Source organism: Halichoerus grypus, chromosome 11 (assembly GCF_964656455.1).
Source record: "Halichoerus grypus chromosome 11, mHalGry1.hap1.1, whole genome shotgun sequence".
Taxonomy (NCBI): domain Eukaryota; kingdom Metazoa; phylum Chordata; class Mammalia; order Carnivora; family Phocidae; genus Halichoerus; species Halichoerus grypus.
In genome coordinates, this window is record NC_135722.1 from 41,847,699 (window position 1) to 41,872,829 (window position 25,131).

Here is a 25,131-nt window from a genome sequence, read left to right on the forward strand (position 1 = left end):
AGATGCAGACACAGGGCTGACAACTGGTACCTACAGGATAAGGTGGCAGGATGCAAAGATAACACCAAGTTTTCTAGTTAAATCCATTTTTTTAAAGTAACCACGAAACTAGAGGGTAGCAGCATTATGTCAGGAAATAAGGGCAGAAAAACAGTAACATGAAAAAGCACCTGGAGGGATGAGAAATTTGGTTTCGGTCAGAGCTTCAGAGAATGAGAGGTTCAATACTGGAACCACGCTGAAAGCACAGTCAGGGTCATTTAAAATCACAGTCAGAGAAGCTATAATCAGAATCCAAGGCTGCCTTCAAATCAAGACTCAAAAATGTAGGCCATGTGATCTCAGTTTTGGGGTACTCTAATAAAGTCAAGAAGAATGCCCTAACGATTCCAGATTCACAGGTCTCTTCGGTTAAAGCTACTAAAGCCTAAAGGTTCCTGAACAAAACATTACCATACATGAAAGATCCATAGCTACGCTGTCTAACATGGTTGCCATACAGGTCTGTATGACGGTCGTATATGGCCCTTTGTGTTTTAGTTAAATTAATTAAATCAAATTTAAAATTGGTTCCTTAAACATACCAGATGCCTTTCAAGTAATCAATAGCCACATGTAGCTAGGGACTATCATACTTGACAGTGTAGATATAAAATACTCCCTTCATCACAAAAATTTCTACTGGATGGCACTGATCTAGAGACTTGAATTCTGAAAGGAATAGTGGCTGCAAATGCTTCATACGCTACGTTCAAAGCACACTTAGAAATGTATTACTGAAAAGCTACAGCTTCTGCACACTAGAAAAGTTACTACTAGCCTGACCTCTTTCAAGTAGATGTTGCATGATACCATAAGTTACTTTATTCTCCAAATTTCTAAATCTTTTATGAGGCATATGGCTTTGTTTTAATGAGAGATAAGTAATTACATATTGAATCTGTGAACATTTACTTTTATATGAACATTTCTCAGAATTAATTTTCTTTGGGACCATGGTTCTATTTTAACATCAATCATCTTAAGTCTGCAGGATAAAACTGACCTTAACTCACTGTATCAAGTGTTTCTTTAATTGCAAATGTACTGCTTTTACATCAGTGTGATTTTGAAAGATTAAAAAGCAATCATTTTCATCATTCTTTTTTAAACCAAACAGTATTCTCAAGATGATGTTTCCCATGGTTAAGAAATATGTCATATTTTCAGTTCCTATCATCGCTGACTTCCCCATATCCTGCTTCCATTAAAAAACAAAAAAACCCAAAAAACCCCAAAAAACCAATACTGTCATGTTTAGGCTCCAGGCAAGCTTTGCATTCTCCAGGATTATACTTTTTATACATCAATCCCTTCCTGTTTTATTTATCATTTCACTCTATTTTTCTTTTATAAAAAAGGAGTTCATCTACTTGAATAGATTATAAAAGATTCAAATTTAAAAATCACACAAAATCTGAAACATTATTTGATCATATTTCCTATATAAACGTTAATGCAACTTTTAACAGACAAATCCGTATGATCCAATCCTGCCATCTGCTGTTTCAAATGTGTAACTATACAGTTCCAGCTAAACAAAGTACAACACATGCCCAGTAACAACAGTGGTTTAATAGAAAAGATTACACTAATTCTAACTCTGTTAACATAGTCAGATGAGTGACCAAAGAGAAGTTCCTAACTCACACCGGAGATCACTATGTTTCTGGCTATTGAAAAACAAAGTAGTGAATCCTTTGTTATGAGGGTAAATGGGTATATTTACAGTCAGAAAATTTCAGCCCCTGCATTTTCCCAGCTTCATTTAGCTGGAGTTACTGATGCCTTTCATGTGTAGGATTAGCACTGGTCAGTTCCAAGTCACTCTTCAAGTGAGTACAGAATATATGAGTAGTCTTAGTCCTCCAGCACGAACAGGGTTTGGAAGAGTTTTGCTACCTTGTATCTAACATCTGAGATGAGCCCTGGGAATGTGCTCTTCCCCTAACAAGTCAGTCACTCTGTTGACCTGTCTTTTGACACTGTGCACTGGATGGCTGTGATTGTCCCCATAATGGCGACTAATACTAATCTTAAAGCTTTCTCACTGCCCTGTCCTAAACTGACCCCAGATTCCTTACACTGCCTTCCTGATTTCTTCTTAAGGCCTCAGCATGCTTTGTACCCAACGTACTGCACTTTTTGGAGAAGACACGTTAGCCTCCTTTTTAAGAATCAGTTTCTCTATCATGCCTTATTACTACCCATGCTGACCTATATCTAAAATACTTCAACTGTTCCTTTCTGCTCTTAGTTATTTCAAACTTCATTCAACAGAGACAAAATGGATGCATTGGACTCAAGTTTCTTTAAAAGACTGGGGATTTTACCTTGAAATGCCAAAGTCTTGGTGTGGCCTCTTGCCATTATTGCGTTCCCACCTTGAAGACTGTTCACCGGGAGGCAGACCTGAGGTTGCGGAACTCCTCCTCAGCTGTGGAGTTGGTAAACTATTCCTACTGTTTAGTCCCTGTTGAATAATGTAACAATGGTTAAAATTGTCACCCTTAGATACGCTGTATATGTATTAGTAAAGATGACGTGTGAAAATATCAATACAAAGTCTATTTTTAACATGTACAGGAGAAATAGAACACTTTACTCTGAAAATACGTCAAATTTACTCCAAATTCTACATTCTATACTGTTGTTCTATTTAGTGTTCCTCCCACTAAAAAATGATTTCTGAACTCCCTACAATTTAACAAGATCTTTATTCTTTTATACACTTCACTCCCTCACTGCATGAGAAATAAACACTTGACAATCTCAAAAGCAAATATGAAAGATTTACCCTGAAAAACAATTGCAGAGGTCAAGCTTAGGATCAGGGACTATAAGCCCTATATCCTAAACCTTTTTTATTTTCAGTATAAGGCTAATGTACATAGGGTTAACCTGGAGAAACTGAAAGATTCACAGCTATCTTTTCAATTAACAATTAAACTCAGAACACCATTAGCATTAATATTTTACCTTAATTTTTGAAAATATTCTAAACTGATCCAAACAGCCAATTAACCAAAGTATTCTTTTTTTTTTCAACCACTGAATAGGTGTTTTACTGAGATTTACATAAAACTGTCTTTGCTTCTTCTGAATTTCCCCCATTAGCAAATACTGAAACCATCTCAGAGATAAGCATCTCCTATGTTTAAGTTTCCCAAGCATGTCGATTTTTTTTTCAAGATTTTATTTATTTATTAGAGAGAGAGAGAGAGAGCACAAGCAGGGGGAGCAGCAGGCAGAGGGAGAGGGAGAAGCAGGCCCCCCACTGAGCAGGGAGCCCGATGTGGGGCTCTATCCCAGGACCCTGGGATCATGACCTGAGCCCAAGGCAGACGCTTAACCGACTGAGCCACCCAGGCGCCCCGCTTGTCAATTTTGTAAAGGTTCGTAGTTAGACTCACAGTGAAAACGTTCTTTGTGGAACATAATCCTTTCTGGCTATAATTTAGGTCCATATAGTCTCTCTTAGTTCTTAACACATACATAAAACATTTACATTAAATTACCTCTTACAACTCCCTTTTCCTTACTAATTATTTTTTTCATAAATGGCTATTGTTCTTTTCTGGAGTAGTATCAGGCTTTTTCTATTCTTTCCCAAAAGTAGAGACAAATTAGATGTGAAATTCAAGAAAGAAGTTAAAGAACACAAAGAAAAGAAATAAGGGTTACTTCCTGGTTCTTATAGGACTTACTCCTATCAGTAGATTCCAGTACCAAAAATAAGCCTGATTAACTAGAATGTTCAGGAAATGAGGCACTTAGGCATCCTGTTTAATTAATATTGTTTAAAATGTTTCTAAAATGTACCAGTACACTTTTTTTTACACAGTAAACATAGTAACAAACGTAATATTGGTATCAGTAATATTTTTCTGATTAAGATTTCTAAGAATTATTATTATTATTTTTTTTTTTTTTTAAGATTTTATTTATTTATTTGACAGAGAGAGAGACACAGCGAGAGAGGGAACACAAGCAGGGGGAGTGGGAGAGGGAGAAGCAGGCTTCCCGCGGAGCAGGGAGCCCAATGCGGGGCTCGATCCCAGGACCCCAGGATCATGACCTGAGCCGAAGGCAGACGCTTAACGACTGAGCCACCCAGGCGCCCCAAGAATTATTATTTTTAAAAATTGCCCTTCTGTTGTGTCAAGTATACTTCAATTGAAAAAAGAAAAAAACTACTATTCAAAACATCAAATATCAATGGAAAATACAAAGGAAGAGCAACATAGCAAGTGAAAACTAACTCAAGAATATATTAGAGTTATTTTATTGATGAGTTTATTACTGTCACTTTTTGATGCCTGTGATTAACCTATTTCTCATAGGCAGAGTGCTAAAAAGAATGCCATATAACTAAGTAACATTGTTAATTGGATTTTGACTAAGGCAAGTGCTACTGTATATATTTCTTAAAAATGGAAGCATCACATGATCACCTATCATCTAGATTTGTGATCAGTAATTATCAAACTTTAGCCCTAATTGGGCTTAATTTCTCAACATTTCTATATCCTAATGCTGAGAACTAACACAATGAAATTAACTGATCAAAATCCTTTCAAAACTGTATTTAACTTTTTCTAAGCTCTATATACATTACAATGAACAAAATTAACTGATTTGACTTTTATCTTCTCTTGATTAGTTTCTTTACCTGCAGAATAAATTAATCTAGAATAATCTCTAAAATGTTTTTATTTCTAAAGTTTATGATTTTAGCTATTGATAAAGATATTGATTAGTCAAATAAAGCAATTTTAATTGCCCTCTGAACAAGCACTAATATAGACCTATTTAGAATAGTATTTATTATTTCTTAAAGAAAATCCTATTTTGAAGCATTGATATTTTAAAAAAATTAATCCCATATTTAATGATGGAAAAATCAATATCTATTGGGCTATAGCAATCTCTAGTGAGTAAAGGGGGAAAAACAGAGACCAAGAAAATGTGAAAATTAATTTATAAAATAATGCTATGTAATTCATAAAATGAATATTGTAACAATCAATTCTTTGTGGTTCAATAAGAACAATTCCTGGATTCTAAATCATACAACAGATTAATGACATGATAGGACCACTGGTTTGTTATACAGGCCTGGAATTAAATTTGTGTGGTGTTTTCTACTTAAAAACAGTGACAACGATGATAAATAGTTATAACCAATGAAGTTATAACTGCTGATTATAGGAAAGTTACTTAGAATAAAAGCTGAATACTCATTTAGAATTATTTGAGATTTATAACCACCTCCAAAGTCCCAAACAGCTCAATATACTGTATAAAAAAAGCTGATCCTTGAAAAAAGACATTGTATTTTATCTAAGCTATAAAGGAGCAGTTTTAATTTGAAAATATTAAACGTGGTAAGTAGGGCTGGCTGATTACGGTATCTTGACCTTGTGAAGTTTTCGATCTCCTTTCTCAGTTGGGTCCTCTATTTCTGAGCAGGGGTAAAATCCAGGAAATGGCGTGAGAGGATTAAGCTTTGGCCTACAGGAACCTGAGAAAGCACCCATCAAGCTACTGATACTCCGCAGGGAGGAAATGACTTGTGGGGGAAGGGTTGGATCGATCAGCAGATCTGACACCATATTGCGAGCTTCATTTAGCACTGAAAGATCCACTCCACTTCCACCTCCAGAATTCTAGAAAAGAAAAGAAAAAATAATATTATAGATTTGTTAAGAAAACACTCTAACATTTAAGAAACACTCTATTAAGTCGATATACATATACTATGTACATCCACAGTGGTCCTTTCAGTTAACCTTACACACTTAAGAGGAAGTTGAGTGTAGTGACGAGGCTCTGTTGCAAAGACATCAGAATTTGAAATCTACACTTTAATCTTAATTGTATGATTTTGAGCAAGTTATTTAACATCTGAACCTTTTAGTTTCTTTACCGTAAAATGGAGATTATAAAAACTCCCTCATTAAGGGCTGACATGACACTTTAGTCTGAGAATACATGTAAAACACATAAGGGAATATATTTAAAGTGCAATAAATCACAGTATAACCATCAATATTATGGAAAATAAGAGGATAAAAATACAGAAAAAAAGGTATCAGAGTTTGAAGGAGATAGTAATTAACTTTGAACTGAATGGTCACCAACAACTTCATGGAAGGGTAACATCACACTTGGCCTTAAAGAGTGGATAGGAAAGATATTTTTTAAATTTAGAATAAATATTTCATTGATGTCTACATAAGGCATGATTTTTACTTCTTGAAAATACATATATATGATGTTCAACTCAATTACCATAGAAATGAGTGCACGGATAATCAACAGTGAATTAAATGTTACTTTTGTTGCTTTTATTTTACCTTAAACTTACATTTGAGTGTATCTAAAATTCATAATTATCAAATGTATTTAATGAGTTCACCATAAAACTGTTTATTAACTCTCCTCAACACATTTCAGAACTAAGAAATGTTATGAACAGTAATAACTTACTGTTAGAGCAATAATTAGCTAAATAATGTCTTTGCTCTTTGGGGAATTTTTTTTTTCCTTGTGAAGTATTATTTTGCCTCAGCTTTTATTTGAAAACATTCCCTATTACTAGGGGATAGCCCAGCTATTTCTAATCTTTGTAAATAAATACTTCCTTACATATGTCACTATAGATAATTAAGCATATTCTGACAAATAACTTCCCATAAAATTGAATTGCTGAACCACAGTAAATGAACATGCTACAATTTGATCATTACTATAAAACTGCCCTCCTGTATGTTGGTTAAACCTATACTTCCACAAATTGTATTATAATAGCATCTGTTTCCCCACATCCAAATGAGAAATCTGTTATTTGAGTTGGTGTTCCCATACAGATCATGTGTCATTTCTCTCTAGTTGATTTCAAGGTTTTTTCTTTGGTCTTTAGTTTTCAAATGTTTATGACATGGCTTGCAGATTTGTTGGGGGTTTTTCATATTTGGGATTCACTATCTTCTCAAATTTGTAGGATTACTTCTTTTGCAAAATTTGAGGAAGTTTTCAGCCATTATTTTTTCAAATAATCTTTTAAACTCACTCTCTCTCCTTCTCAGACATGGATATGAATTTTGGATCTCTTGTTATTGTCCCACACATCCCTAAAGCTCTTCATCTTGTTTCCATCTATTTCCTCTCTGTTGTTCAAATCAGGTAAATTCTGTTGCTCTATCCTCAAGCTCATAAATTCTATCCTCTGTCATCTCCACTCTCCTAAGCCCATTCAGCAAATTTTTCATTTCCATTATTGCATTTTTCAGTTCCGTAGTTTTCATTTCTTTCTTTTTTATAACTTCTACAGATCTACCTCAGAGATGTTGCAGGTTTGATTCCAGACCACTGCAACAGAGCAAATAGCGCAATAAAGTGGGTCAAATAAATTTTCTGGTTTCCTAGTGCATATAAAAGTTATGTTTACAACATACTATAGTCTATTACGTGTGCAATGACATTATGTCTAAAAAAAACAATGTACATACCTTAATTTAAAAATACTTTTATTTAGCCACCTGGGTGGCTCAGTTGGTTAAGCATCTGACTCTTATTTCGGCTCAGGTCATGATCTCAGGGTTGTGAGATCAAGCCCTGTGTCAGGCTCCATACTAGGTGTGGAGCCTGCTTAGGATTCTCTCTCTCTCTCCCTCTGCCCTACCCCTCCACACTCTCCCCGCCTCTAAAAAAAAAAAAAAATAGTTTATTGCTAAAAAATGCTAACCATCATCTGAGTTTTCAGCGAGTTGTCATCTTTTTGCTAGTGGAGGGTCCTGAATTTGATACTGATGGCTGCAGACTGATCAAATCAAGGTGGTGGTTACTAAAGGTTGGGGTGGCTGTGGCAATTTCTTAAAATAAATGAAGTTAGCTGCATTCAGTTGTCTCTTCCTTTCATAAAGTTTCTCTGTTGCACATGATGCTGTTTGATAGCATTTTACCCACAGTAGACCTTCTTTCAAACTTGGGAGTCAATCCTCTCAAAACCTCCTGTTGCTTTTTCAAGTTTATGTCATACTCTAAATCCTTTACTGTCATTTCAACAATCTTCACAGCATCTTCACTAGGAGTAGATTCTATCTCATGAAACTACTTTCCTTTGCTCGTTCATAAGAAGCAACTCCTCATACGTTCAAGTTTTATCATAAGATTGCAACAATTCAGTCATCATCAGGCTCCACTTCTAATTGTATTTCTCTTGCTATTTCTACCACATGTGTATTTACTTTCTTAAGTCTTGAACGCCTCAAAGTCATCCACGAAGGTTGGAATCAACTTCTTCCAAATTCCTGTTACTGCTGGTATTTTGACCTCTTCAATTGTGAATCCTTTTCAGAAGGCTTTCCCATTTCTTTGCCCAGATCCGACACAGGAATCACTCACTATAGCAGGTATAGCCTTATAAAATGTACTTATTAAATAATGAGACTTGAAAGTCAAAATTACTCCTTGCTCCATGGGCTACAGAATGGATGTTGTGTTAACAGGCATGAAAATATTAATCTTGTTGTACATCTCCATCAGAGCTCTTGGGTGATCAGGTGCATTGTCAATGAGCATCATATTTGAATCTTTTTTTTTCTGAGGAGGTCTCAAAAGTGGGCTTAAAATGTTCAGTAAACCGTTGCAAACAGATGTGCTTTGTTGTTCCAACTACAGAGCACAGAGTATGTTTAACATAATTCTTAAGGACCCTAGGATTTTCAGAACAGTAAATGAGCACTGGTTTCAATGTCAAGTCACCAGCTGCATTAGCCCCAGTGAGAGAATCAGTCTATCCTTTGAAGCTTTGAAGCCAGGCACTGACTTCAATCTGGCCGTGGAAGTCCTGGGTGCCATCTTCTTCCAATAGAAGGCTGTTTCACCTACATTGAAAATCTGTTGTTTAGTGTAACCATCTTCATTAATTATCTTAGCTTAGGTCTTCTGGATAACTTGCTGCAGCTTCTACATCAGCACTCACTTGCACTTTGATGTTATGGAGATGGCTTCCTTCCTTAAACCTCACGAACCAACCTCTGCTAATTTCAGACTTTTCTTCTGCAGCTTCTTCACCTCTCTCAGCCTTCACAGAATTGAAGAGAGTTAGGACCGTGCTCTGGATTAGGCTTTGGCTGAAGGGAATGTTGTGGCTGGTTTGATCTTCTATCCAGACCACTAAAACTTTCTCCCTATCAGCAATAAAGCTGTCTCACTCTCTTATCATTCACGTGTTCACTGAAGTAGCACTTTTACATTTCCTTCAAGAACTTTTCCTTTGCATTCACAACTTGGATGTCTGATGCAAGAGGCCTAGCTTTTGACCTATCTCGGCTTTCGACATGCCTTCCTCTGGAAGCTTACTCATTTCTAGCTTTTCATTTAAAGTGAGAGACATGTGACTATCTCCTGAACACTAAGAGGGCCTTGTAGGGTTATTAGCTGACTGAAGTTCAATATTGTTGCATCTCGGGAAATAAGGAGGCCAAGGAGAAGGGCGAGAGATCGGGGAACTGCCGGTCAGTGGAGCAGTCAGAACACACACAATATTTATTAAGTTCACGATCTTATATGAGCATGATTCATGGCACCCCAGAACAATTACAACAGTAACATCAAAGATCACTGACCACAGATCACCATAACAAGTATAATAATGAAAAAGTCTGAAATATTTTAACAATTACCAAAACGTGTCCGAGAAACATGAAGTGAGCAAATGCTGTTGCTGAAACAGTAAAAACAGACTTCTTGACGCAGGACTGCTACAAACCTTCAGTTTGTAAAACAAAACAAAACAAAACCGACCACAGTATCTGTGAGGTGCAATAAAAGGGGTGTGCCTGTATTTTTGTTATTGTTGAGATTTTCTATTTTGTTTATTTGTAATTGCTTGTTAGAATACTGCTTTAAAATTTCTTGTCGGGGGTACCTGGATGGCTCAGTTGGTTAAACACCCGACTCTTGATTTCGGCTCAGGTCGTGATCTCAGAGCCCCACAACAGGCTCCCTGCTCAGTAGAGAGCCTGCTTCTCCCTCTCCCTCTGCTCCTCCCCCTGTTCCTGCTCACTCTCTCTCTCTTGCTCTCTAAAAAAAAAGAAATAAAATCTTAAGAAAAAATTTCGTCAGATAATTCCAAATTTGATTCATCTTGGTGTTAAGCATTGATTGTTTTTTTCTCATTCAAGTTGCGATTTTCCTGGTTCTTGGTATGAAAAGTGATTTCTTTATTTTATCATCAATATTTTGGCTATTATCCTAGAAGACTCTGGGTCCTATTTAAATCTTTTGTATTGGGAAGTGGTCTCTTTGTTTAGATTTAGCAACAGGTCCTGGTCTACTTTTTCAGGCTGTGGTTCTAATGACAATTTAGTTTTCAGGGCATTCACAGTGGTATTTTAGTCTGTCTGATTGTTTTCTGGTGCCACTAGGGTTCCCACTGGTCCTTGCCGCTACCTCTGTGGGTGAGGAGATGGGAGGAAGAGGGAGGAATTTCATCACATTGAGCCACCTGGTACCTCTCGGTGGGGCAAGAGAGTCTCCAGACCACAGGGACAAAGAGCACCTTCTGGACTAGACACATGTTGTGGCTGTATCCCCTCTGCCAGGCCCCCTGGCCACCCAGTCTCTCACTGGGTAAAGGGAGTCTCCTGCTCAGTAGGGAATGAGAATCCCTCCCCTGACCTCTTATTGTCAGTGGAGTTCCTGATCAGTTTTCCCTTGCTAAAGCAACTAGACTCACTTGGTGTTATTGGCAGGACTCTCATTTAATCTTGGGGAAGGAATCAGCCCACCTGAATCACCTTTTGCTGTTAGGCAGGGGTTATAAGAAACCCCATCACTATAGTTTTTCTCCATTACTGGGGTCCCTAACCAGTCCACCCTCCTCTTTTCCATTTTTCAGAATTCTCCTTTGGTTGCCTCTTGTTACTTCCAGAGTTTATAGTTATACTTAGTGGAGAAGAGCAGGGAGAATTAAAGCTGATGATACATGCACAGCACATAGTGCGATGTATAGTACATAGAGGTAAAGTTCAGTAAGTAGTACTATTATTAATATTACGGAAAGTGACGAAATAAAAATACAGATAAAGTGGCATCAGAGTTCAAAGAAGATACATAAACTTTAATCTGAATGGTTAACAGAAACTTTATGGAAGGGGTAGCATTTGAGCTGAGATATTAATTTGGTAGGATTTTATTTCTAAAGATTAGGGAAAAATAATTCTTTTACAATAAAACTAAAAATGTATTTGGGGGAGCTCATCAAGAAAGAATGCACATAAAGGTACAAAAGCAGTAAAAGAGCAAAGTACAGGGAACATAAAATTATTAAAGTACAGGCTTCATTTTTTTTTTTTAAGCGCAATGGAAAATAAGGTTGGAGAGCCATGTGGGGACCAAATTTTTGAGAACATAAGATTCCAGGCTAACGGATATGAGCAAGGGAGAATCACAGATTTTGAGCAGGTTAAAGAGGAAGAGTAAAGCGAGGAAAGAGAAAGGGAAGTAATGGAGGGCACTGAAATGTTAGAGAAGGTGAAAAGACAATTTTTACATTAAGAACTGACAGAGATACGGGAAAAGAGCATTCCACGCAGGGAGATCAGCAAGTGTGAAGACCCAGAGGCCCAGCCTGCCTAGCTTGTTTGAGGAATAAGGAGGCCCAAGTAACTGGAGCAGAGTAAATGAAGGAGAAATTAGTACAACACGAGGTCAGAGAAGTAAATGGGAATAAAGTGAGGGACCATATTGTGTAAGGTCACTTAGGTCCATGATAAGGACTTCAACTTTTATTCTGGGTGAGGGGAGTGTAGTAAGCAAGAGTGACAAATTTTTAAATCTGAACTTAAATTCCTATTTCCCATTGGCTTATATGTGGCAAATCTTGTTTTTGCCCAGAGAGCTAAGAATAGATTCCACATTTTAAAGGATGACTGAAGAGGAGGAGGAGGGAGGTGGCTGTGTATCACCTGCAAATGCTAAAATATTTACTATCTGGCCCTTTATAGAAAAAACTGTGCTAAATCCTGTCTTACACTATAATTTCAGAGATACTTAGAATTCATTATTATATATTAATATCATATTAGCTCACATTTTTATTGAGTGCTACTATCCCACCAGGCACTTATTGTTGTTGTTGTTATCGTAATCAGCCCTCTGAGGAAATTGGTATTATTCCCAATGTATAGATGACAAAATAGGTTCAGAGTGACTTAAGAGGCTTGCCTTATTTTTCAGCAAGGAGGTTGTATCAAACCAACTCTTCTGCCTAGAATAACTAGTCTAGAAAAGCTGAAATAAAATAAAAATAGCACCCATTTCAAGGCATCAGAGAACAGTCAAGCAGCTGGGCCTTGAAAGAACAAGAACTCAGAGTTAATAAATTAAAATGAATCCACCATACTGTGCTACTTTTCCCCTCAAGGACTCTGCTGCGGACTCATAACTGGCCGGGGCAGAGAGGATACGACACAGAGCAGTTAAGAGCCTAGGAAACAGCGGAGCTTTCTCTAGTCACAGGAGGCTGGAAGACCAAAACATCAGAGTTATCAAGACAGGCAGGGCTTTAAAGGCTAAGCAAGATCTCAGAGAGAAGAAAAAGCAGCAAGCTTGACTTCAGAGCTGCTTGCCCCTAAAGGCATTTGCCAATCTGCAAACAGTGGCTGAGATGGAGAAAGCAAGCAAAAATTGTCAAACAGATTTCTATTTTGAAAGTAAAATAGAGCTTTCAGCAGTCTCAGCTGGAGAGAACAACAAAAAAAGGAGTTCCTAGAAAGCACCACTAACCAAACTGTAATAAGAAGAGACAGAAAACGGGAATAGGCCTAAAACTACTGAAGAAACTGAATCCATAATTTAACATTTGTTCATAAAAAAAGCTCCAAACTGGGGTGCCTGGGTAGCTCAGTCGTTAAGCGTCTGCCTTCGGCTCAGGTCATGATCCCAGGGTCCTGGGATCGAGCCCCACATCAGGCTCCCTGCTCAGTGGGAAGCCTGCTTCTCCCTCTCCCACTCTCCCTGCTTGTGTTCCCTCTCTCGCTGTGTGTCTGTCAAATAAATAAAATCTTAAAAAAAAAAAAAAAGCTCCAAACTGAGATGGCTTCACCACAGCATTCTTTCAAACATTAAAGAAAGAATACCAATCTTACCAAATGTTTCTAGATAATAGAAAGAGAGTGAATATCCCACTTTATTTTATGAGGCCACTATAAGCTTTATACCAAAAACATGCCAAGAACATTATGAAAAACAAGAATTATAGGCCAATTTTCTCATAAACATGGATTCAAAATTCCAAAACAAAAAATAAAATCCAGTGGTACATATACATATTATATATATACATATTTTTTAAATATCGAGCCCCGTGGCAGGCTCTGTGCTCAGTGGTGAGTCTGCTTGAGTTCCTCCATCTGCCTCTGCACCTCCAGCCCCCGCCCCTGCGCCCACGTGCACGCACTTTCTCACTGTCTCTCGCTCAAATAAATAAATCTTAAAAAAAAAAAAGAAAGAGGGCGCCTGGGTGGCTCAGTCGTTAAGCCTCTGCCTTCGGCTCAGGTCATGATCCCAGGGTCCTGCGATCGAGCCCCACATCAGGCTCCCTCCTCGAGGGGAAGCCTGCTTCTCCCTCTCCCACTCCCCCTGCTTGTGTTCCCTCTCTCGCTATCTCTGTCTCTGTCAAATAAATAAATAAAATCTTAAAAAAAAAAAAAAAAAAGAAAGAAAGAAAAAGAGGTGAATGAAAAGAGGGAGGTTAGGTGAGCTAAAAAAGGGAGATAGGTGCTTGATATCACATAACAGTCTCTCTGATTACCAGTCTATGCTCTTAACCATTACTGCTTATTTATCTTTAGATTTTACTAATAATTTAAATACTCTTTTAATTGGAAACTGAGGATCTTGGTGAGTATGACTAATGAGAAAGTCCTTGTGTAGGTCAAAGAACCAGGCTTTTTTGGGTCAGAAGTGGGCTTCTTGATTTTATCTGACTGCAATAGTTATGCTTTTTATTCACCAAAACCCAGAGAATATTTTGTTCTTATGGGCTGTTGTGGCTCTCCCATTCACACCTTAAAAACAAAACCCACTGAAAGGAATATTCATTTTTCAAAAATTGGGATAGAGACAACTACATAAATCTAATAAACAGGTGTAATGTTTCTGTAAATATAAAGGACAGAGATTTGATATTTATTAATGTTTATCTATTAGTGAAAACCATCAGGTTTCAAACCAGCATATTATAACCTAATTATAATAAATATATTTTATATTACAAATAATTATATTTATATATTTTATCTATTTTGTTAATATTTATGTTATATACTTACATATAATTTATAATTATTATAATATTTTTTTAAGAATAGAATACACAAACACACATTTCAATACAATGGGAAAATGGGAAAAGATCTGTAAATATATACATCAAAAGTTAACATAATTAACATAGTTATTGCTTGATATTTAGGAGTGATTTTTCTTTTTCCTCTTATACTTCTATTTTCAATTCTTCTGACATAAATATGTATTACTTAAGTGATCAAAAAAGCTTAAAAGTATATATGATTCCATTTATATATATAAAGTTCATAGATAAGCCAAATTAATTGCTGGAAGTCAGTGATGTGGAAAACAAAGGCAGAGGAAAAATTATTAAATTTCCTTACTACCTACAGCCCACTGACAAGTCCTTGAAACAGGCAAAGTGACATTCCTCCAGAGACTCAACTGACTAATACTTTGCTAAGGGCAAAAGGCAATCCTAGCTGACCCCCTTCCCCCGCCCCCACCAGGATCCTGTGAGTCTACTTTAACATATAAAAATTCCTTTTGGGGGAGGGCGCCTGGGTGGCTCAATGGTTAAGCATCTGCCTTCGGCTCAGGTCATGATCCCAGGGTCCTGGGATTGAGCCCCGCATTGGGCTCCCTGCTCAGCAGGAAGTCTGCTTCTCCCTCTCCCTCTGCCCTTCCACCCCCATCATGTTCTCTTTCTCTCAAATAAATAAATAAAATCTTTAAAAAAATAAAAAATATATAAAAAAATAACAAAATGTCAAAAGTTTCATTACAGTATACTGAGACTAACATTATGTGTCAACTATACTTCAATTTTAAAAAAAGTTTCATTATCGACATTATTAGTGATATTTACTATATTTACCTGATAATGAGGTTTATACCATTGCTTTAAGTCCCAATCCCAAAGAATCATCTGGAAAAAAAAAAAATACATTTAGTTACAAACCAGAAGTAAACAAATACATGTAAAGACAAAATGCAACATCTTCAATTAGAGATACCTAAAATAGCTTACAGTTTGGGAGAACAATTGGGGATGTGAGAATAAAATTATCTATAGAAAGAATATTCCATAAATTATACACCCTGTGATTGGGAAATCAAGAAAATTGTCAGAATAAAGTCACTATAATAAGATATATTAACCTTCAAAATATCCATTACCACAAAAAGGAAAATACAAATCAAAATAACACCCAGTTACTAAAAATACAAGAAAAATCACAAATCATCAGACACTCTCCCTCCCCCCCACCATCTTCAAAGGATCATCACTCATCATTCTAAACCAGTGTCCATGGGTGGTGCTATTTCCTTACTAATAAGGCAGTTCTCTCAAAAGCAGTAAAAAGCTTGTCCTTGGGGTTAGATTAAGTATAAAGTAATGGATTATAAAAAGCAACACTCAACCCTTTTGATATGCAGATAATTAGTGATGGTTTTCCTGTTTGTCTCCTTTATAGGCTATCAATGATAACTTCTTAGTCCCAGACTAGTATTTTCCTGTCCTTTTTCTCCCCAGCAAGCTTTCTGGCCACGTCTCCTTCCAATAGTCATTATGCTCAAGGAGAAAACATTAGCTTTTATTTGGCAATCTGTAACTGCTATCTATAATTAATCCTAAATTTCCCTTGAGTTTACTTAATTAATAAATAGGTCTCCTTTTGCCAAAATAAATTGATTATAATTTCAATTTTCTACATAGCTTTGAACCCTAGTCTCTAATTTAAACTTAGTTAATTTGTAATATAATCACCTGATTTCTATATACTGAACAATTTTTTTTTTTCAAGTAAATTCTACCCCCAACGGGGGGCTCAACTCACAACCCCAAGATCAGGAGTCTATGGACTGAACCACCCAGGCTCACCCGAATAGTGAACTATTTGTGTTGTTTTTTATCCTTGGTTTTCTGTCTTCTATCTGCAAAAGATCTTAAAGTGTTATCCACTCTATCACTGGTCCAATATTTTATCAGGAGTTGGCATATTTTTTTCTGTAGAGGGACAGATAGTAAATATTTTAGGCTTTACAAGCCATCTAAGGTCACTGAGACAATCTTTTTGTTTGTTTTACAACGCTTTAAAATGCAAGAACATTCTTAGCTAGAGAGCCTTAAAAAACAGGCTTGCTGGCTGGATTTGGTCAGTGGGCTATATAGTTTGCTGACCCCTCTTTTAGATGATATACCCACCCTGAATCACTCAAAAAATTGTCAGTTGTCATTATCACCATCTCCTTGTCAACATCCTTGCAGAAAGTCATCTCTTGCCAGTGAAAAGAAACCTATTTCTTCCCAAAAAACATCCAGACATACTATAATAACTAAGTCTAAAACTCATGGACCAGTACCCACAGAATGGCTGTGGTATAACTACATGCAAAGTATTTCATGAATATTAGTAGACTCATTAAATATATGCAGTATTTTATATGGCCCTAAGTGTAATCCTGACATAATTATTTAAGGTTGGGATTTGACCAGCATACATTCTAGATTCTAGAGACATTAATTAATGCAGATTAAGATGTTAATTACTTTCTCAGAACACTCAAATTAAGAGTAATGTAACTTGGGGCACCTGGGTGGCTCAGTTGGTTAAACAGCCGAGTCTTGATTTCAGCTCAGGTCATGATCTCAGGATTCTGGGACTGAGCCCTGCGTGGGACTCTTGAGCTCAACCGGGAGTCTGCTTGTCCCTCTCCCTCTACCACTCTGCCCCATTCTCTCTCCCTCTCTAAAATAAATAAATCTTTTTTTTTCTTTAAAGAGTAACATAACTTAAATCCCTAAGTTTCTTTTATACTTGGTATTGCTATGCTCCACTGACTGAGCCACCCGGGTGCCCCTACAATTGGTATTTTAGACCCAACTGCAATACTTTACTTCTGTCCTTAACTTAGCCTGCCCAAGTTTTCTTTTGAGATTGAGGATGTCAACTAGCCTATTCACCATTCCTCTCAACATTTGTAAATCTGAGGTTTTCTTAAGTTACCAATAAAAGCACAGAATAGATAGGCGTGAAGTCAGAGCCACATGATGGGTCACCAAAAATTACCTAGGAGATAGGCATCAATTCACTAATTTGCATTCTAAATCTACAAACTTGCCTAACTGTACTGTCCTCCAATCCATACTTCTACATTTCTTCTACAAAGTATGCCATCAAACAGTGACAAATGCCTATTCCTCACTTTCCCAATTCATGAGTCTAAGTAGAAGTTGATCTTTTCCTAAATCAAGCACATTTTCAGTAGGACAGTTTCTTAACATTGAGTCTTCCTTGCTCCCCACTTCATTCACCTATCTGATAATTAAATACTATCTTTTTAAATGCTTGTACTCTAATGCCAGAACCATATCTGTATTCATATCATGCATTCTTAAGGTAGTCCTACCACTCCCAAGCAGGTGAAAATTGGTTCTTAGGAGACCAAAAAAAAAAAAAATCTTAAAAATAATAAAATGGTTGTAGCCCTCCCAATGCCACAGTACATAAACAGAGAGACTGTTGATCTACAGTAGTAAATTTCATAGAAGAGGAGGAATGATTAGAGGGAAAAAAATGTCTAAAACAGCTCCTTAAAGGAATGATAATGAAAATAAGTTTGAGAAATACTGATATAAAGTAGTCTGGCTTCTTGCTTATAGAAGCAACATTAGCTTATATTCTGAGAGAGACAGTGTTGAGGATGCCCACTCAGAAGCTGCGGCTATAACACAAGAGGTAATGTTCATCCTATTCTAACTGCTCTTGGGGGTCTCTGTCTGAAATGCCCTGCATGTTAGGAACTGAAAAAAAGATACAGTGAAAGTCACAAACTGCTAGTAGATCGTCTTCTGTTTAATCTGAACAACTAGCAATTAGTGATTTTGAGAGAACAAAATTTTTGCCTAAGTAGTAGAAGATGTATGATCCAGGAATTCTGCAGCTAGGTATATATTAAAGCATTGTTATACCAAGTGTTCTCTACAGTAAGATAAAGAAAGAAATTAAGGGTACATGTTTAGAAATTTTTATAGCAATTTAACATTGCTGAAACATTTTTAGTGTATTTTATAAAAGCATTAATCCACAACAGATTAGGAGAAAAATCTTTCCAAAACTTGGACTTTGCTATACACTTTAACCTACCTGCACATAGCTGCACTGTTTGGGGTAGCAAGCAAACTAGATATAACCCAAATGTCTATCCATAACAAAATGGAGAATACTCATACCATGGAATACAGCGGTGAAAATAAATGAAGTACAGTTACATACTGTATAAATAAATTCCGGAACATAAGATTGAATAAGAAAAGTCACAGAAGAATACATACAGTATAATTTCATACATGTAAAATATACTGAAATATACTTTTTAGGAATATAAACATACAGGAAACTATAAGAAATTCAGGACGGTGACTGTTTCTAAGGGAGAAGAGAAGGAAACTGGATCCGGGAGTGGCGTACAGGGAACTTCAAAGTTAGGGTATGTTCAAAATTAATGGTAATGGAGAGTAGCTGGTGTTTGTTATCTTTCGTCTAAACTTTATGCATATTTTACAAGTATTTATGAAGCTTTACTTACAAATTAAGAATTTAGGAAGGGAAAGAAGTGAAGACAGTGACTAGTGAAAACTCTTGAGAAGACTCTTGAGAAATTGTGCTGTAAATGGCAAGAATGAAATGGGATAATAGTTGGAAAAGAACGTGGGGATTAATACTTTTTGTTGTTGTGACATGGTTAACAAAAGCTCTAGGTCTAGGGGCACCTGCGTGGCTCAGTTGGTTAGGCGGCTGCCTTCGGCCCAGGTCATGATCCCAGGGTCCTGGGATCGAGCCCCGCATCGGGCTCCCTGCTCTGCGGGAAGCCTGCTTCTCCCTCTCCCACTCCCCCGGCTTGTGTTCTTTCTCTAACTGTCTCTCTCTCTGTCAGTTAAATAAATAAATAAAATCTTTAAAAAAAAAAAAAAAAAAAAAAAAAAAGCTCTAGGTCTAGAGCTCGTCTGTTCCTGATAGGAATGATCCAGGACAGTAGGAGAACTAATAATACAGCATAGATTGAGAGATATTCAAAAATAATGAAATCCTTAAGGAAAATACTGCTCAATGGCTCTATAATATTAGGACTTAGATAAAATTTAAACTAGGAAACAAACATAATACTCCATTATTAGCCATTATTTATCAGATTATGATCTATAAATCACTTGTTGTTCATCAGTGGTCTGGAATATTTAGAGGGAAAAAGGAATCTATGTAGTTTACATATATTTCAAAATTATGAAATATAAGATTAATTCTGATTTCCACAGAAATCTCACCATCTTCATTGTAATAACTATTATATTCTTAAAAGCTAGGCAGGTGCCCTAAGGCCTGTGTAAGTCTTTACAAATCATCTTAACTGAAGCATTTTTATGTCATTGAAATATTATTGTTTACATCTATTAAATTTGTTTTCTTTTCCTTGTGTTGCACTATATCTCCAATCAAAAAAAGAAGTGGCTCAAAGTTGGTTTCCTAAAGCTTAAGGTGTTGATAAAAACAGAAACATAAATAACTCAGAATAAATGCTAAGCCTAGCTCAAGAACAAGACTCTAGGGGCAGCCTGGGTGGCTCAGATGGTTGGGCGTCTGCCTTCCACTCAGGTCATGATCTCCAGGTCCTAGGAGAGAGCCCCAAGTTGGGCTCCCAGCTCAGCAGGGAGTCTGCTTCTCTCTCTCTCCCTCTGCCTCTCCCCCTGCTTGTGCTCTCCCAAATGAATAAAGAAAATCTTAAAAAAAAAAAAAAAAAAGAACAAGACTCTAATGCAAATGGAATACAAATCTAATGCAAATACCACACAAATCCACAAAAATGAAAATATTACTAAGACATACAACAGTGACTATCTAAAAGCTAATTTTTTTTAGACTTGTAATTCATTTACCCTATATTCTTCCACGTTTTCCACTTTGAAACTTTATCAAATAATGATAATAGGAAGCAATGGAAACTTTTCAGACATATTCAAACAAAACATAAAAATCTTTTTGGTAAACCAATAGAATTTCTCTAGAACAAGAACATAATGCTTTCTTATATGAATCTGAAGATTTTCATTCTTAGAAGAGACAAAAATTATAGAGGCACCATCCAGATTCTGTGCTCCTCACTGCAAACGCATATATTAAAAAAAAAAAAAAAAAAAAGATAAACTATAGCCGAGAGACTTGTAAAGCCAGCCACACAGATGATAAGCATTATGCTGGAAGAGAGAACACATCAAATAATTTCCAACATATACTTACCATATGACACCTTGGGGTATCACAGAATTGAAAAGGCATATGATGCATATGATGCCACATTTGCATACAGTAGATATTTCACTTTATTGCTGGATAAATGCACTCATGTGCTAAGTCTGAATCAACTCTTGTTATGTATGTGCAATACTTACGAGGAAGGGTGGTAGACAAGTTTTTATGTGTCTATCACTGAAAACCCATACTACAAGGGTATATTTCCCCCTATTTAATGATTATTTTGTGAACTCTGACAGAAACTGAGAAACGTATGTTAGAATATGTTCTGAGAGAATCAGTTATCTGTACAGCAAGGAGAAGTCTTGCTAAACAATGAGAATATCTCCTAACTGCAAGTTTATACACTACTTTATTCACAGAAAACAGCTGGTGGTTGAAACACATATGCGGGTCATGATTCAGCGTTTAAGAAATAACATAAATGTAACTGCACTCAATTTTTGGCCAGAGAGTATACATCCTTTCAGTGTGTTGTGGAAAACAGAGCAAATATAAAAATATTAAAAAACACATATAAAATATAAACATAAATAGCAAATATAATAGAAGCATTTTCTTCAATAAAATGCACAGAACTTCTATTTCTCAAGCTTTTAAAGATTTGTTTTTGAGAGAGAGACAGGAGGGAGAGAGGGAAATCTCCAGCAGACTCCCGGCTAAGCCTGGAGCCTGATGTGGGGCTCAATCCCACAACCCTGAGATCATGTCCCCCAGCTGAAATCAAGAATCGAGTGCTTACCCAACTGAGACACCCAGGCACCCCTATTTCTCAAGCTTTTAAGTATGATAATGGCCATTAAATTAGCAACTGACACAGCTCTGAAAATAATCTTCAGTGAGAAATCTCTTTACAACTACAGGATCCATGTTGAATCTGAGTATTCAGAACCAATAGCCAAAAACACTTGCTGCCTTTCATTGCCCAATTATGATTTTGCTTGGATTTTTCTATTTTAAGAGAAATAGAGAAAAGAAAAGAATCTGGTTGGATATAGAATGAATCTACAACACACAACCTATTTATTCTCATCAGTGAGCTACAACAGAGATACCCTTAATGTTGCAAACAATGTTCACGGATATAAAAATATTGATTTTTTTTTAATTTTTAAAAATTATAATGAATCATTTTTATACATTCGTCTAAAATTGGCAGGTACCTACCATGCATACTGAATACATAGTATATGGTACATGGATATTAAAAGTTGAAGAAAAATTGGCGGAAACATTCTTTCCTCCCATATACTAATAAATAGCTCTTTTAAAGTCTTACTTCCAAGCAAACAGTATATGTCCTATATATAATGTTGTTCCCAAGTCAGCAAAACTTTAGGCATCTAAACTTTAGTACCAATACCAAAGTAGATTCTGTAAATAATTTAAATATAAAAATAAATAATTTAAATTAGCCAAATTTCTAATCACCACAGAAAAAGAAGTTATGGTGGGTATGGTATGTTTTCAGAATATGGTTCTACTATATTAGAAGACACCATGTAATGAAAGTATGAAATTTTAATTGCGGTTTTAGGAGCTTCCAATATTTATTATGTTTCCTTCTCAGCTCATATAGAGTATCAGAAATTATTATATATTTTCAAACACTGTGGTTATCTGTTCAAAACTAATTTTAAAAACAGCTTTCTAAGTAGCGTATGAGGTATATACTACCAAGAAAAATTTTTTTTAGTGGAATTGATAAAGTGAACCCAAGACTGTGCCTTCATATAAATTCAACTCTGTGGTTAAAAAAAGTTGAATCCTGATAAGTTTCTGTTTGAATGTGTTTATAAGTCCCACATGCTTTACAGAGCTCTACAAAACCACCAATGCCACAGTGAGACAGCAGCAGCACAACCAGAGATGTTATCAGGTTCTATTACGTCAATGAGGTTTTATTTCATTGTTCCCTATGTAGCAAAAAGAAAAACATATATGTGCCTTCAAGTCAAACTCACAGAACTGTTGTACTTCGTGAAATTCAAAAAATATTATGGTACAGCTGTGAATTAACTGTTACAATACCCTTTATTCTCATATTTCTTAATTACATTTTACTTGAGCTTTGTGTGTATAAATCTATGCTAATGGAACTGACTGCATTTCAGTATTTCCCACTTACTCTATTTCTATGCCTTCCGACGTAGGCCCAATAAAGAAACCATTTAACTCTATGATTGTGTTTATTGAACATAAACCAAAAACATAAATGGATAGCCAAAGTGCTAAACTAACTAAAACTGTGCTTTCTAACAGTTTAAAGTGCAAACACAGTATCCTTGACCCCTGCGTGACAGAGAAGGGCCCCAGGCAGAGTGAGAAGCAGAATGAAGGTGTGTAGGTGTGTGTATATAGGGAAGGTGGCGGGAGGCCTAGTATTACTTGGATACTGCTCCTACTAATCCAACAAATCATATGATTATGGTAACTTAGACTGTATGCTATGTACCAGCACTATGTTAGACACTTAATACATACTGTCTCCTTTAATCTTTACTAGAATTCTCTGTGGTAAGTCTTATTTCCCCATTTTACAGATGACACAACAGAGACTAAGAAAGGCTAAGCAACCTGCCCCAAGTCACATGACTAGTAAGTGGCAGAGACAGAAACTAAAGTGGGCTCTAACTCCCAACGCTTCAAGGATTCTTAACCATGATGCCACACCACCTTATTATCATTTACTAAACACTATTACATGCTAGCAGTGTGCCAGGCACTCAGCAGCCACATAAAATCACAACAACTTTGCAAGCCCCCCAGTTTCTATATGGAGAAGTTGAGGCGTGGTGACTATATTAATAATTCTGCATTTGCCTCCCAGATTGCTTCTCTGCCCTTCCCTGGTTCCTAGGGAGGCTGATCCCCATATTCTGCATCACCTAAGCTCCCATGCAGCTGGTTTCTGCCTAGGCTGGGATCCACCAACAGGAAACTGGAATCTGAGAGGAAAGAGAAATCAAGGTTCTTTTCTGTTGCCTACGTATGCACCATTGTCCCTGGCAATAGCTGCCCCCCTCCCACGCCCCGTGACTACAGCTCTTACCAGATGGCCTTCCCTTCATAGCTGAAGCTGTGACTCTGAGAACACCATTTCCACCCCTGTTCCTGCAGCCCCAGGGGAGGTAATAGCTTTTTAGGGTTGATAGTCTCTAACGATCTCTCGTCCATTCTCTTAGCCCTGGTCATTCTCTCAAAGTCGATTCGTCATTAAAATCTTTTTATCTGAACCACCTTGAAATGAATTCTATTTCTGCACCCCTAAATAGTACAGGGATGGTGTAACTAAGTTCACACGTCAGCTAATAAATCACAGAGCTAGAATCTGAACTCAAATTTTATCTCCCTCCAATTTTATTCCCTTTCTACTACGCTAGAAGGGTAATTATTCAAGCTTATTATGAGACCTTTCTTTTCCCAAAGACCCTGTTCTTATTTATCAAGTCACCCTGTAAAATCTGATCCCACCTTCCACGCATTTCATGCAGTTACTACAGAGGGACTTTCTGGGCTCTAGTCAATGGCCAGTTTTTCCATAAACATACTAGTCCAATCCCATGTTGCCTACTTGAAGACAGTCACAAGCTACTCTCTCCTTCTCTCCTACAACATCATTTTCTCTCTCCAAAATCATCCCTATTAGATTATAAACACGCTGCGATTTCTCATATCTCACCTACACACACCTTCTCGGGATCACATTTACACCCAGCCACTGTCCCATTTCTTTGCCCCCCTTTAGAGCAAAATTCCTCAAAAGAGTGATGTTTGCCTGTTGTTTCCAATTCCTCCCCTATGATACTCTCTTAAGAGGACCTGATCTAGCTACACTGGTTTTTTTACTGGTCCTTGAACATGACAGGCAAGTACCAATAAAATTCACTCCCCTTTCCTTTTTCTTAATAAATTCAAAAGGAAATAAATTACACAATACTGTAGTATAAGGTGTGATTTTCTGAAGCTGGACTGATAATTCAGATTTTATAAAGTAGCACCTGAAACACAAGTTTCACTTTTTTCCTGTCAAGAGTACAAAAACCGGAGACAAAGACATTTAAAGGGACAGGAATAAACATAGGTTGAGTGAGTATAATACAAAAGTACTGAAGTCATACATTGTTTGAAATACACAGAGCTTTAACCTGTGAAAGTACCAATTACTTAAATCTCTACGTCCTACTGATAAACTAATAAGCCCTTAAAATTTTTGTTCATTAGCTCTTAGGAGACTATTTTGTTTTATCATTTGACGCTCTGAAACAGAGTAAAATACCTTTATTTAAACCTCACAATTTTTCATAATCATTTAAAAGTTACAGAACAGTTCCACATACCATGGCCTAATTAGTGTGCTGAGGGAATTCAAGCAGAGAGAGCCATTTTCTAAGGATAATATGTAATAGCTTCAATTTTACCAGTGTTCTTAATCTCTTATTCTCTCTACAGGTTTTCAAAGTTTTACCTACCT

General features: G+C 36.6%; 1 protein-coding gene across 1 annotated transcript in view; it reads right to left on the reverse strand.

The window, feature by feature from the left end:
• PDE3B (phosphodiesterase 3B) overlaps positions 1–25,131 on the reverse strand; it is a 169,608-nt gene that overhangs the window by 49,147 nt on the left and 95,330 nt on the right. The window contains exons 2-4 of the mRNA XM_036119328.2: positions 15,221–15,271; positions 5,460–5,708; positions 2,373–2,512 (exon numbers count right to left, since the gene is read on the reverse strand). Of these exons, the coding sequence (XP_035975221.1) occupies positions 2,373–2,512; positions 5,460–5,708; positions 15,221–15,271 (440 nt within the window). The remainder of the gene's footprint in view (positions 1–2,372; positions 2,513–5,459; positions 5,709–15,220; positions 15,272–25,131) is intronic.